The sequence below is a fragment of the Anopheles marshallii genome, chromosome X, assembly GCF_943734725.1.
Source record: "Anopheles marshallii chromosome X, idAnoMarsDA_429_01, whole genome shotgun sequence".
Classification (NCBI taxonomy): domain Eukaryota; kingdom Metazoa; phylum Arthropoda; class Insecta; order Diptera; family Culicidae; genus Anopheles; species Anopheles marshallii.
The window spans coordinates 9,186,291-9,200,199 of record NC_071325.1 but is presented as its reverse complement, the minus strand read 5'-3'; the positions used below and the strand labels follow the sequence as shown (position 1 = coordinate 9,200,199).

The window sequence follows — 13,909 nt, the reverse complement described above, 5'->3', positions numbered from 1 at the left end:
CGTCCTGCCCAAAGGTCCTACACGAGATGTCCCAAGGTATTGAACCCTGGTTCCCTGGATGGGTTTACCAGTTCAACGACGCACCCGTGTCGTCAATTGATCATGCTAGGATTGGCGAAGCGTTCACCGAACTCGCGCGGCGAAGATTGTCAATCAATGGTCGTGGCGAGGTTTTTTCTGACAAACGGTGGTCCGGGCGCCCGGAGTAACCAGTTTTCAAGGTATGTCCGTGATCTTGAGCAACCACCGTGGATATCCAGCGCGGAATGTCCGTATTGCATCACGCAACTCAAGGCCACCGGGAGGACACATCGGGAGTTCCGAACTTCTGCCAGCGGTTGAAGTTCAACGTAACCAGGCGCGTGCCCCAGCGTCAAACCAAACTCCAACAACTCCCTTAACGCCCTTGTGATCTTGAACTTGACTCCCTGGAACGTTGCCCGTATGACGTTTCGCGCTCAGCTGAGGCGCGAAGACACGTTTCGTCATAATCGGTGCCGCTGGTACAGTGAAAGGAAGTCGCCTTACCTTGCCGTTCCCTTTCGGTTTTGGAGGATGCTCGCCCCGTTGGCGGTACGCGGATCCGCAACGATGCAGCAGCTACGCTTACTTTTGTTTTTTTTTTTTTTGGTTTTATATTTGGTTGCTTGTGGTGATCCTGTTTTCGCAGTCCCGCCTCCCGCTCGGGTATTCGTGGCGGTGTAGTCAATTTGTGCAAGATGGAACCACTTGGTTGTCATTTTCCAACCGCGTTACGCGCCGCTTACGCTTAATGGTCATCCGACAGGGGCCAATAGCCCACGGTAATGGATGGGATAGTTCGCACATTTGCCAATAACTGGTTGGGCTGGGGTGTTTGTACGGGCAGCGCTTGGGTCTGTTGTGCTGAGGTATTCGCGTCCTACAGGAATAGACGTCGTCCGGGTAAGAGCGGCGAATTCTTGCAGTGCAGCAAACGATAAGGCTTTGGAGAAGCTTGGTGCGGTGAGAAAAAAGTTCTGACTGGGACTTCCGATTACTCCGAACTTTCCCACGGCTTCTCAAGCTGTTCCGAGCTGGATTCCACACCGTAACGTTCCCAAACTTTCCCCGATGTGTCCTCTGTTTCTGCAGAATCCATTTTGTTGTCTAAAGCGACGGTACTATCGATGGCGTTCCACTCTAGCGCTAGCGTTGATCGCTCATATGCGTACATGTATGGGTGTGAGTGTGTGTGCAGGTAAAGCGATCGATCGCACGCGAGTGCGATCAGCCGCAACACATCGTTCCGTGGCCCGTGCGCTCTTACCATCGGGTATGTGTGGCGTGTGCGGTGTTGCGCTTTGCCAGTTACTCCCTCTCTCTCTCTCTCACTCTCTCGCTTGCTCACACTCTTGCTCGGGTGCGCCTCCCGCTGTAGCTTCATCCTATTGCCCCCGTTCCGCATTCCTAGCAGCTTCCCACCGTACCGTGTGCGCGGACCTGCAGCGGACCTTCACCACCGTAGGAGCGGAGCAGAACGAGAACGCACGAACGTAAAGGCCTCTCCGCTTGCTGCCACCAGCAGCGCCGTACCTGTACCTTGCACCCGCCGCCGGTGGCTAGCCAGCGACGCCCAACCGCAACCAGCGCGACTTGCAGCAAGCGACAGGTGGCGGTGACGGTGGTGGTGGGCTGGGTGGTGGAGCCCGCTCGGCAGCAGCGAGAATGGAAACAAAATATGTATATCGTGCCAATTTAATTTCTGTTTCACTTAGCATTTGTCAGTGCTGAATCGTCCGCGCTGTAGAATAGATGCCTCGGGATCGCTCCGAGCCGCAGAGGAGTACTCGCGCCTGTTATCGCCAGTGCGGTGAGGTTCGATTCATCTGCTGATACCGTCATATCAGAGAGAAAGGGTGTGCTTGTGTGCACTGTCCGGCCAGTGCGGTCAGTTTGCCCGGAAGCGGCTTGGTTGGTCGATCGGTACCCGTGTACGATTGTATGGATCCATCAGCGGAAAGAAAGGACACTGCCAATCAACCGGAATACTGCGGAGGTACCGTGCGACAAAGAAGTCGCCCGCGACTGGAACAGATTTTTGGGAGCAGTTAATCGCACCCCAATAGCTTACCAGGACAGTGACGGAGCTACGGGCACGAGCGCCATCTAGCGGGAAAGTGCGGAGTTTTGTGATCACATCAATCAACTTCATTAGCGCGACGAGCTCAACCTTTAGGCAGGGCCGGGACTGTGATGTGCTGGGGATTATTGCCCGAATATTTGCTGGAATCGGTGTTGAAGTTCTGAAGCAGAATGCAATATGGTTCGGCCCGTGTACTGTGCCGCCATTAGGGTGCTGCCTGGTGTCTGCCGGTCGACGCAGCCAACGGAGCGACGGTTGCCCCAGCAGCAGAACCGTGTCGTGCTGGTGCTGTCGACGGACCGCTTCCTTGCCTTCGCTTGCCCTGCTATCGAGAATGCGTTGCATTAGGACTGGGTCGGAGTGTGCGCCAGAGCTGGCACAAGCAATCAGCGACAAACTGTAAACAGAACAGAGCGTTAAGCTTTCTGCGTGTACGTTGACATTGTGCTTCTGAAGGGGAGTCTCATTTAGTGTTTGTTCCAAAAATCCGTTTTCATTGTGTATCCCCGGGTGGGACATAAAATGTGCGCGTGCGTGTGAGGTTACTACGTTCAGTTCATTCCGCAACGGTTCTAGTACTCGAAACTCGTGTTATCAGCTCAGCGGCAGAAAATAGTTTCAGTTCTTTGCCGTACTTCCTCACCGTCGAGCGGGAAGTAATTGGTGCCAACAGAAGGAAACACTGCGAAACTGCCACAGCACGGAAGTCTTTCATAGGTAGCCGGAAAGGGAAGGCGGACGCGGCTATAAAACGTCAAAGTTGGGACCCACGCGTCCTCATCGGGCTGGAACACACAGGAGCGTTACACGATCTCTCTCACTCTACTCGCCTTTTTCGCATGACGACAGGCACCGCCGGGAGGATGGAACAGATCGTTACCTCGATTGTCTGCTTTTTAATGGTAAGTTTTGCTGCCGAAACCTGACAGCGGGTAGGATTTTCCGCGTTTGGGTGACACAACTCCCTAAAATCCCCCCACCCGGGAACGGGGAACTAAACCGTGGGAAACCCAAGGCCAAGGCAGTGGTGACTCAGTGGACATCGTTTGACGTGAGGCAGAGTTTGGACGAGCGGGATTCGCGGGCTTTCACAGTGCCATGGGCCAAAGAAGGAGATCATCTCGTGGAAGTCGTTAGAACCGATCGTTTTTGTACGAGATCTTCCGGAGCGGGCGGACTTCTCGGAGTCTCTTCCAATGGTAGTTTGGAACTTTCTCCACTGACAGTTGCACGGGTAGTCGCGAGTGATGTTGTAACTACGTTGCACTGTGCGTGTTCTAGCGTTTTTTGGTAAAGCACGCCATTCGCTCGTGAAGGAGGCGTTTTTTTCTCCCTCCCCATGTGCGCCATTGACATCAATTAGTGGCCAGGGGGCACTCGGAAGGAATAAGACATCTGATGTCAGCGTGCGGTTTTAGGGGGACCCAGGGACGCCCCATTGAGTTGTCCAGCCGTGCCCAGCGCGGCCTGCGTGACAGCTTGACAGGTTGACACTGTTCGAGGATGGGACACAGGGACCTTACGTCCGGTGCGATGAAGATCGCTAGCGCTAACCTTGCCCTAGACGCGGGCCACAGCCTGCCAGTTCCGATCGGTTCCGTGCGAACGCGCACCGAGTCCTCGGAATGTTGTGCGAAAGCCGCGCTTGGACGCGGTGCATTCTTGCTCGCCGAACATCAGCTCGTACTCGCCGTGCCTGTTCGGGGTACGCGTGCGAGTGGTGGGTGAAAGCATAATGCCGGTTGCATGCGCATTGCGATGCATACAAGCGTGTCTTTAGCCGTGACCTTCTGCCAGCTGGCCAGCTGTGCTGCGTGTACCGTTCCCACCGTATCCATAACTGTACCAGCGCCAACACGTTGCTGGCGGCCCTCGACACATTCCAGCGGTTAATAGATTATTAAAAGACCTCAGATTTGTTTCAGTTCGTTCGCTCAGTCCACCAAATACTGCAGAGATGTAAAAGGCAATCTGTAAGCAACAGAGTCGTTGTTGAGAGTTGCTATATCGGCATCCATTTCCGTATCAGCAACTCATTATAACTTGAAGTGCTTCCATTATTACGCACCTCGCCATCGAAAATATCGTCTGTAGCACCGTGCTAGAGGAGCTGCACGAAATTTCAACCAGCCAGGGAGTCAACTCCCCTAGCGGAGTTACGTGCGTCTTCACCCTTCACCACCAGGGCGCCTGATAATGAAAGGTTCCTGGTACAGTTCGAGGATCCGTGGTGGGCCGTTGTTTTTTTTTTTGTCTTTCATCGTGCGAACGGTTAGCTGTGGTTACCGCCACCGACTTAGGGTGGCCGCTCGGCAGTTCCTTTGCCCGTTGTTCGTTTCGTTTACGTTCGGTTGGTGTTGCTCCGTTCAATTGGAGGAACTGGGCGCTGCGCGCGCGAACTAATTAGTATTCAACCTTGATCTTATTTCCCCTCCCCCCCTCCCCTTCTTTCCCCCCTCGGCGTGTGTGTGGCAAAAAGGGAAACAGAAATGGCTCAATGGTGTGTCCCTCCCGAGAGTGGTTCATTGATTTTTTTTTGTTGGTTTGGTGCTTTGGAAGGAATTTTTGTTTTCGCGAGCAGCACGGTACCCACGTTGGCGGAACGGGGGGCCCCGTGGTAAATAAGGGCGACCACAGGTTCGGTTTTCACGCGAACCGCGCGGGTGGAGTGACTTTCACTTTTCCATTCCGCTTCGCCTGTAAGTGGGGTATGCATTTTATTTTTTATTGGGGCTTTTTTTTGTTGTGGTTTTAATTTGTAACACCACAAGTGTTGAAAATCAAGTGGCGTAGAACGAATGTGATGATCGCTTGCCAGAAGAATGAGCAGCATATTATTGAATGTCTGAAAGGTACCTCCTTTGGGCGTTGGTTGGTGCCGAAGCACTGGACGATCATGCTACAGGTACGTCATCCGTCAGGCTCGTAGGATCACGTGATCGATCAGTGATCACGTACATATGTCAGATATGACGAGGAAACAGTTACGGAGCCGATCAGCACTAGCCGTGTGACAATCGACAAAAAAAAGTCCCCATGCTGAAAACCTGAATGGGAAGGGAACGCAAAGCACAAAAAAAAAACAAACTGGATCGATCCAAGCACTCCAAGTCAAGATTCTGGGTCTCCCCCCGTCAGGAGCGAGAGCGAGCGAGAGACACGTCTCTAGGCGGACGGGAAAGAGGTCCGGTCCCATTGGAAGCAGTAGCGCCGAATGCGCTGAATTAGAACGCAGAGGCGTGTTGCAGCCGATCGCTCTTTCTGGGCAAGTTTGCAAGTCCTCCCTGATGGTCGGACCTGCCCCGTGCTGCGATACGGGGCAGTACAGCTTCGGCTGTGAACTTGAAAGGAAATACAGGTTTGCGTCCCAAGACTACCGCGGGGCTCGGTATCAGCTAGCGGCGGGCATCTGATTTGTCACCGAAATCACCACAGAGATTCCGGCCGGTGGACATACAATGCTTTCACTTCACACGCCACTTGAGAAGACAAACCTGAGGGAGAGAGAGAGTGGATCACGGAGAACAGTTCGTGATGACATCAGTTTTATCTACCGGACGACGCAACCTGGTGACACGCGCCACCAGTGTACAGTCCGTTTGGAGCTGGCTAAGGAAGTAAGGCAACCTGTCAGACGTCTTGTTTCCGTCATGATATATTGGCTGGGTGTACCGTCGGCCCGAGGCTCGACCCGGTTCTAGATATGTGTCCGCGTTACGTAACCGCGCAACTCCATTGAGGACCCAACCGTACTACGCACACGGTCCCCATCTCAATTGCCCGCCTGGAAGGTGCGTCAGCGTTTGCACCTAATTTGCAACTCCCTCCCCCCGGAGGGGGGGGGGGGGGGGGGGACACCAAGCTATCTCGCTATCTTATCGCCTGCATCATTCGCCAGTCAGAATGGCGCTTGGATGTGCGAAGCACCCGTGCAGGACCCATCGCGGCAGGTGACCGGGTTGCCCTGGTCCAACGGCGCAGCGTTAATCACTTTGCATCGGCACGAGTCGTGTGTTTCTCACGGTCCAACCGGTGGGCAACACTCCCAAAAATTCCTTATCCTTGTGCCGCCAACAGGGAAGTGGCGGTGGCAGACATTGCAACCGAGCGGCCGAGCACAGGAGCGAATGAAAGGGAGCGATACATTTTTTTTTGTTTGCAAAAATGGTAATTAGCGAGGGCCGGCGGCTTTGGTCCTCTGCTGTTGTGGAGCGGATGAAGCTTGTTCTGTTTTTTTTTTGCAGCGGGATTGCTGGGAATATTAATTCTGCGCGATTAATAGCGGCTACTGGCAGTACTTTCGATTTTTCGCTCTGAATTCTGAAGGCGATATTTTGGATTCGTTCTTTGTTACTGCGTGTTGGGCTACTGGGATTTTAATGACCCTGTTACTACTATGCGTAGTAGTAGGTAGCAAAGACCCATAGGAAAAAGACAGATAATAAAAAAAAATGACACAAAGTTAGGACCGCCATTTGACAGATTGATCGACTTGTCAAGTACAGTTGACGGCTAAACTCCAATTTTGGAGTTTAAGATTTTGGGCCTTTGGGATTTCGGAGTAACTTCGCAAAGACTTGCGTTCGACATGTTTTGGAGATCTTTAGAATCTCGCATTCCCGCTGGAATGCCCATGGACTTATGGACGTGAAAGTACCTCGCCGAATGCCACCGAGGTGTGGAGCGCCAACGCAATCGGTTTGCGTCTCACCGCATTGGCACGCGGGGCACCCTCGCGTATCGCTTGGCATCGAGTGCAAGGCCTTACCGAAATGAGACCGGCGCGCATCGGATGCCACCGGGCCGGGGTTGAGTTACCGAAGAAATTAGGTTGCCTCACTCAGAACTCCCCGCCGCCACGTGGAAGTGGCGTTGTGCTTGTACAGTTTTTGCGCCACCTGACATTGACAGACTTTCTGCCTGCCGACTTCTTGCGGTGTGCAGCCGGGCTGGCATATCGACAAGGGGTTTTTTTTTCTGCGGTAATGCGATACTTTCCATTCGGACGTCGCCTAACGGAGTCAAAGCCACGCTCAAGTACGCACCTGAGGTGACATTTCCACCGTCCCCGGGAATCGCTAAAACGCTCTGGAATGTGCAGTCTCCACGAGCTTGGACGAAGCACTGTTTGAAGGTGTGACGAGACGCGTTAGGGTCACGATCCAGTTTTTTCGCCTGCTATTGCTCCATCTCCTACGTTAAGGATGCCGCACCCGAACTTTTGACGTTTGACATACGTCACAGTTTTGCGGGCATGCTCCGGAAAAGGATGATTTGCGTCATGATTAATGGAGTTGGACGTTTGAGCTTCAGACAATGCTGTGCTGAGCGACTGTCTGTGCGGCGTTTGACGCAATTCAGATCGCACTCTGGCGCTGGACAGAAAGAGATTCCATTTCCTGTGCCATGCCTGGACCTGCAATGCCTTCCCTTCCACCTCTGTTCGCGTTCGGAGCGGGAAGTGTTTGGCGTTTCATTGCGGTCCGGCTGATGTTGGATGACCGCTACGGACCTCGGATGTCAGTTCGGGTGAGGAATTCAGGTGGCAGCCAGCTGAATGTTTCGCCGACGCTGTGGTGATTAATGGCGACCGCACCAGCACCCTTGCGACATGGGTGTGGGAAGGAGAGCCCTTGCAAGACGGCGTGCTTACCGCCGTTGTGAAACGCTCATCAATGGACCGGGGCGGATGACGGTTGTTGCGGTAATTGACCGGCCAAGACACCGCTTCATTGATACGTATCCGGCAGGTTTGGGCCTTTCAGACAGCCGGACAAACCTTTCCGCCGCTAGATTGAGCATGCGACCGGGCAAGAGCGCACTGTCAAACCTCCCGGCCCCGGCTGTTGGCCGGCGTGCAAAAAGCATTTCAGGGCCACAGAATTGAGTTTTTGCTGAAGGGTTCCCACTCGACACCCACGCGCCGCATATGTGCGCGAGCGCTACCGCTACTGCTAATTATATTGCCCATTCATGCGAACACTTGCCCAAACCAATCCCTCCTCCACCGGGGCCGGGCAGGTAATCGGTGGTCACTGCAGTACGAAGGCCATTGCAAAGGCCACGGTACGGTGCTGGTCCTGCTCCCGGGAACCTAAACACGATTGCGGTCTTGCTAACGGAGCCCGGGACATTCGCGGTTGCACTCACAGCTGGCATGAATCACTGCCCAGCCGAGGCTGTCGAGGTCTGCCGTTGAGTGGTGTTTTGTTTGCGCTTTGCGCACTCCCGGCTGGCTGGCCCTATTAATCATGACGCCATGCCATGGTTCCGGGTTTAGAATCCGGGTGCAACCGCAGCTGAACCTTGTCGTCTAGGGAGACTCATTGCCCCCCCCCCAAAAGACCCCAATTGCGGGTCAGCCAGCGTATGACGGACGTCCGAAAGGCAGCAAACGCGAAGACGCGCGCACAGAAGTTTCTCCTTCCGTTCCGAGGCACCGGGCAGGCCAAAAAGGAGCGATTTAGCGTGTGCCCACGGTAACGACATTGAACGGCCTTGGATGGCCATGAAATTGGCTGTTGGCGCGTTCGCCGCTGCTGCATGCTGGGGATGGGTTTTTGCGGGTGCGCTTCTTTCGTTCCACTCGCGTACGTGGATGAGCAGTCCGTGCTGGGGCGGGGGTGAAGGCTGGAAGGCAGTGGAAGGTATGGGGGGGAGAGTGGGGTAAGTTTTTCCTTTCCTTTTGCGATTTGTTGCCGCGGGCGATTTACATCGGCCGATCGGCGATTACTTCGATCCTTCTCGTTTTCTCGGCCACCCTCTCCCTCGACCCCCTCCCCCCACCCCCCTCAGCCTTCTATCTTTTCACTGGCTTTATTTGCTTCGTTTTGCTTCGCCTCCGTTCGTTCAACCGCGGTGTAGGCCGTTCTACTTTAGGCGTCCTCCCCATCACCGGCTGTTCGGTTCGCCCGCTTGCTGCACGCCGGTTCTGCACCGTGTGGTACTGCACGGTGCGGAGACATCACACCACCGCACCTCGGACGGTTTGGTTTGGTGTGAACCGCTCTTTGTTTATACTGCCGGACAGGATCGCACTACGGTTTTGCTGCCCGTACCGAAAGGGATGCCCTGGACCGTGCGGTGGACGGTTCGCGTTTTAGAAGGCGAGTTATGTGCACTACACACCACCGCCCACCGCCCGAGTGAGTTTCCCTTTTTTTTCCACGCGAGCTTGGCGGCGGCGGTACCGAGACTCGCGGTAGGCTGGAAAGGGATGTAGCTGCGTTACCATACGGAACGGAACACACACGTACGGACGAAGCGCGTACGAATGGAAGAAACAATAAACCAGCAGTAAAAACCTGAAACAACGCCCGGGCCACTCCTCGCCGTGTGTGCTGGTGACTGCGCGCGTTTTGCCCAAGATGCCCCAACGGGCAGCACTATTTCTGGGTTCGTTCGCCTTCTTGTCGCTGCTGCCGAACGCGGCACGGTACGACAGAATCAACACACACGTCGCAATCGTTCCGGGCAGATCAAACCACAACCAACCAAAACAAAAACCACAACGCCATCTCGTACTGCTTTCTAGGCCCGGTGGTTTTGGGGGGTTTTTTTGGGGTACGGAAATTCGGAAACCTTGAGAGACTTGGACGAGTTTTTATTGCTCCGCGCACATCATTCCAGTGCAGGAATTAACCTTTTGCGTGTGCGCTCGCGCTCTGTCGCGGGGAAGTAGTTAAAATTGTCTAATTAGTAGCAAATGTCATTCGGTTCCTGTGTGCTGGAAGACGGGAAATGGTGTGCCGACAAATGTGAGTGATGGCACCTCTCGGAGCACGTGTGTTTTTTTTAGGAAAGGAGATATATTTGAGGCGGCTAGTGCTAGAGGCGATAAAGAATACTTCACCTCCTACTGTAGAGGTACGAGTAAAGCTAGATCTTCCGTGCTTGAAGAAGTTATCAGTAATTGTCTATTTTGAAGACGCCATTTGGGTTATTCAAAGTTAAAAGATGGAAGATGTAGATGTTCCAGCAAATGAGAAGTAAAATACGTACACTATAGAAGTAATTCTGAACACAGAACTGACTGACTGTAGTCAAAGAACTCTTCTCTTGAGGTTTCAACTTGCTTGAAGAAGTTATCAGTAATTGTCTATTTTGAAGACGCCATTTGGGTTACTCAATGTTAAAAGATGGAAGATGTAGATGTTCCAGCAATGAGAGGTAAAATACGTACACTATTGAAGTAATTCTGGTCACAGGACTGACTGACTACAGTCAAAGAACTCTTCTCTTGAGGTTTCAGCTTGCTGGAAGAAGTTATCAGTAATTGTCTATTTTGAAGACGCCATTTGGGTTATTCAAAGATAAAAGAAGGAAGATGTAGATGTTCCAGCAACGAGAAGTAAAATACGTACACTATAGAAGTAATTCTGAACACAGAACTGACTGACTGTAGTCAAAGAATTCTTCTCTTGAGGTTTCAGCCTGCTTGAAGAAGTTACCAGTAATTATCTATTTTGAAGACGCCATTTGGGTTACTCAATGTTAAAAGATGGAAGATGTAGATGTTTCAGCAATGAGAGGTAAAATACGTACACTATTGAAGTAATTCTGGTCACAGGACTGACTGACTACAGTCAAAGAACTCTTCTCTTGAGGTTTCAGCCTGCTTGAAGAAGTTATCAGTAATTATCTATTTTGAAGACGCCTTTTGGGTTATTCAAAGATAAAAGATGGAAGATGGATATGTTCCAGCAATCCGAAGTAAAATACGTACACTATTGAAGCAATTCTGAACACAGAACTGACTGACTGTAGTCAAAGAACTCTTCTCTTGAGGTTTCAACTTGATTGAAGAAGTTATCAGTAATTGTCTATTTTGAAGACGCCATTTGGGTTATTCAAAGTTAAAAGATGGAAAATGTAGAGGTTCCAGCAATGCGAAGTAAAATACGTACACTATTGAAGTAATTCTGAACACAGGACTGACTGACTGTAGTCAAAGAACTCTCTTCTCTTGAGGTTTCAATGCCACTCAAGAAAATCTTTGTTTGGTTAAAACTTTATATTGAACAATAACAGATTGAACTGAGATTGAGTTTCTCACCAAAATTACGTTGCGTTGAAACTTTTGTAGCATCAGCATACACTATCTGACCGACGTAAATATTTTTCTTACCCTAGATTTTGGCCATCGTTCGCGTGGGCAGCGTTCCTGCACCGAGTGACATCATATCAGGGCGAGAGTTCCTATCAATACTCATGAAGCCGGCCGGCGGTGTAACGCCTGCCACACCTCAGCAACCGTCGCGCAACTTCCGTGGGTTGCGTAAGTTTCGGCATTTCTTCTTCGATCAGTCCAACACGGAGGATGATACGATACTGCCGATCGAGGCACTGTTCACATCCCAGGAGGACCTGGACCGGAGTAGTACGCGGTTCTACGGCTACAGGAGAGGTGGACAGCGGGCTGGTGGTAGCAGTGGTACGATACCGGTTACAACGACCGTAGCCCCGGTGGAGTCGGTGAATGATACTGTCGATCCGGTCACTACCTCATCACCTTCGTGGTTCGTTGACAGCGAGCCCACGACGCCGCTGATGGAGACGAACGGAACCGCGGGGGAGAGTACGGAGGTCACGACACTGGAGGACGTTACCACGGTTACCGTTGGGACGTTGCAGGACGAGGAGAAGGCAACGATAGTGCCGATGGTAATGTCACCCGGCCGGTACGCCAAACGTGCCAAAGCGATCCAGCAGCCGGTAGAGTACGCGAAGGTGGTATCTCCCGTGCGCCATTCGAATGCGCATCGCAGCGAGCTCTCGGTGGAGGAGCTGGGCCCGACGATCAGCAAGGAGGAGGAACCAGACTCGGCCAAGGGAGAATCGTCCTCGGTGGCGAAGTTGGTGGCTCCACCGGTCACATCCCAACAGCGTTATCGTACACAGCGTAAGCAAGAGTCGAAAGGAGGGCCTTCCTTCCAGGCGGTTAACTATCGCGAGCGAAAGCCAGCGGACGGTTTGGCATGGCGGGATGTACACGGCGATACGCGGTTGGAGAGCGACCAGAAGGCGCAGTTGAAGTCAGCGCGGGATAAAGCTGTCCCGCAGATGTACTCGGAACCGGCCCGGTTTTATTCCGAACCGGCACAGTTTTATTCCGAACCGGCGAAGGTGTACTCGGAACCGGCGAAGGTGTACGGTGAGCCGGAAAAGGTTTATTCCGAGCCCGCCCGGGTATATTCCGAACCCGCCAAGGTGTACTCCGAACCGGCGAAAGTCTATTCCGAGCCGGCGAAGGTGTACTCGGAGCCGGCAAAGATCTACTCCCAGCCCTCAAGCTACTGGCAAACGGCTTATTCGGCACTCGATCCGACGACGGTCGCCTCGACAACGGTGACGGCATCCGCTGCAGCGGAATCCACCACCACGGCCACCTCCACCACAACCTCCGGTTCGGTGCGGTTAGTTTTCAACGAGCTGGACAAAATCCCGTACGACCAGCTGAATGCACCGACGGTGGACGGGGAGGATGCGGGCTCGATCCACAACGCGATAGGGAAGTTTGTGCCGAAGCAAAACCACGGGCTCGATAAGGCCGAGCCGCAGGAGGACGGATTTGCGGTACGACCACCGGCCGGTCCCGTAGTGCAGACGCTGGCCCCCGTACCGGGTTCCGGCGATGACTCGAAGGTGGGGTACGTTGTGGAGGGACGGAACTATCGGAAGTACCGCGTGGAGGAAAAGACCCCGGACGGTTTCATTGTCGGCGAGTACGGTGTGCTGTCGCACAATGATGGCAATCTGCGTGGCGTCCGCTACACGGCCGATTCCGACATCAATCCGCGGCTCATCTACGATGCGCTGCTGAAGTTTCTTTCCTTATGAGCCCCCCAAAAGTGTGCCGTGCGTCTGAAGTCGAGTCATACGTAGCCAAATAAACACAACAAGAAGTCGTTGCAGCTATAAGTGCGTGAGGCATAAACAGTCATTTCGGGCGCGTTGAGCTGATCTGAGCGGATGTTTACGGCGACATAATCACTGTAAAAGTAGAATAAATAGGAAGAAGTGAGAGTGAGAGAAAAAGAAGAGATGAAGCGAGACATAGAGAGAAAGAAAAAGAGAGAAATAGAGAGATAGAGAACGAGAGATAGCAAACAATTTATAAGAAAGATACACATGACATAGGGTTGGATGCTGTACATGCAGATGTAGTTGATGCCATATTCCTAACCAACTTGACAGAAGCATCCGGGCAATGGCGGTTCAGCTTTTAGTAGTTTATTGTAATACGCACAAACAGATTTCCGACATTAGTGGTTCCCGACGTCTATCTGCTCCAATAATAGGTCCACTTCCTCAGGATTTCCTTGATTCCAAGCCGCTCCAAGCGAATGTAGCTATCGGAGGAATGTTATGAGTGACGCAGAGCGGATGGACAAATGCCGTGAGAATACTGGACGAGCGACTAGGCAGCGCTCACAGCCAACTCGGTTGAGCACGTTTAGGATATCGATAGGAAATAGTAGAATAGGTAATCACTCCTCAGGCTCGTCAGTTTGCCATATGCTTCCGTTTCTTTACCTTAAGTGTACTAGGGCGTACTACGTGGTGAAAGTAACTTGCCAAAAGAATGCTAGCACCCTCCCAGAATGCGGTGTCGTACGGCGGGGTGTACCACCGTGCGGGCCGACTGCGCTAATGCCGGGAGTCACGGTGAGGGAAGTGACAGTCACTAGCTCGTTTGAAGCACGAATCTGTTTTCAGCACCATCCTTCCTTCTTTACGTCACCCCTTTTATTGAATTAAAATGTGATAATAGTGTAGCGATATTTAACTTAACTTTAACGTATT

General features: G+C 52.6%; 1 protein-coding gene across 1 annotated transcript; it reads left to right on the top strand.

Moving 5' to 3' along the window:
* Positions 1-2,967: 2,967 nt before the first annotated feature.
* LOC128712665 (uncharacterized) lies at positions 2,968-12,943 on the top strand. The gene is made up of 2 exons (XM_053807556.1): positions 2,968-3,006; positions 11,237-12,943. The coding sequence occupies exons 1-2, from the start codon at positions 2,968-2,970 to the stop codon at positions 12,941-12,943; spliced, it is 1,746 nt and encodes a 581-aa protein (XP_053663531.1).
* Positions 12,944-13,909: the final 966 nt, after the last annotated feature.

Excerpts from the sequence above, each read along its gene's own strand:
- LOC128712665 (XM_053807556.1), top strand. The coding sequence starts at position 2,968 with ATGGAACAGATCGTTACCTCGATTGTCTGCTTTTTAATG. Across the intron at positions 3,007-11,236 it reads CGATTGTCTGCTTTTTAATG|ATTTTGGCCATCGTTCGCGT; the intron begins GTAAGTTTTGCT and ends TTCTTACCCTAG.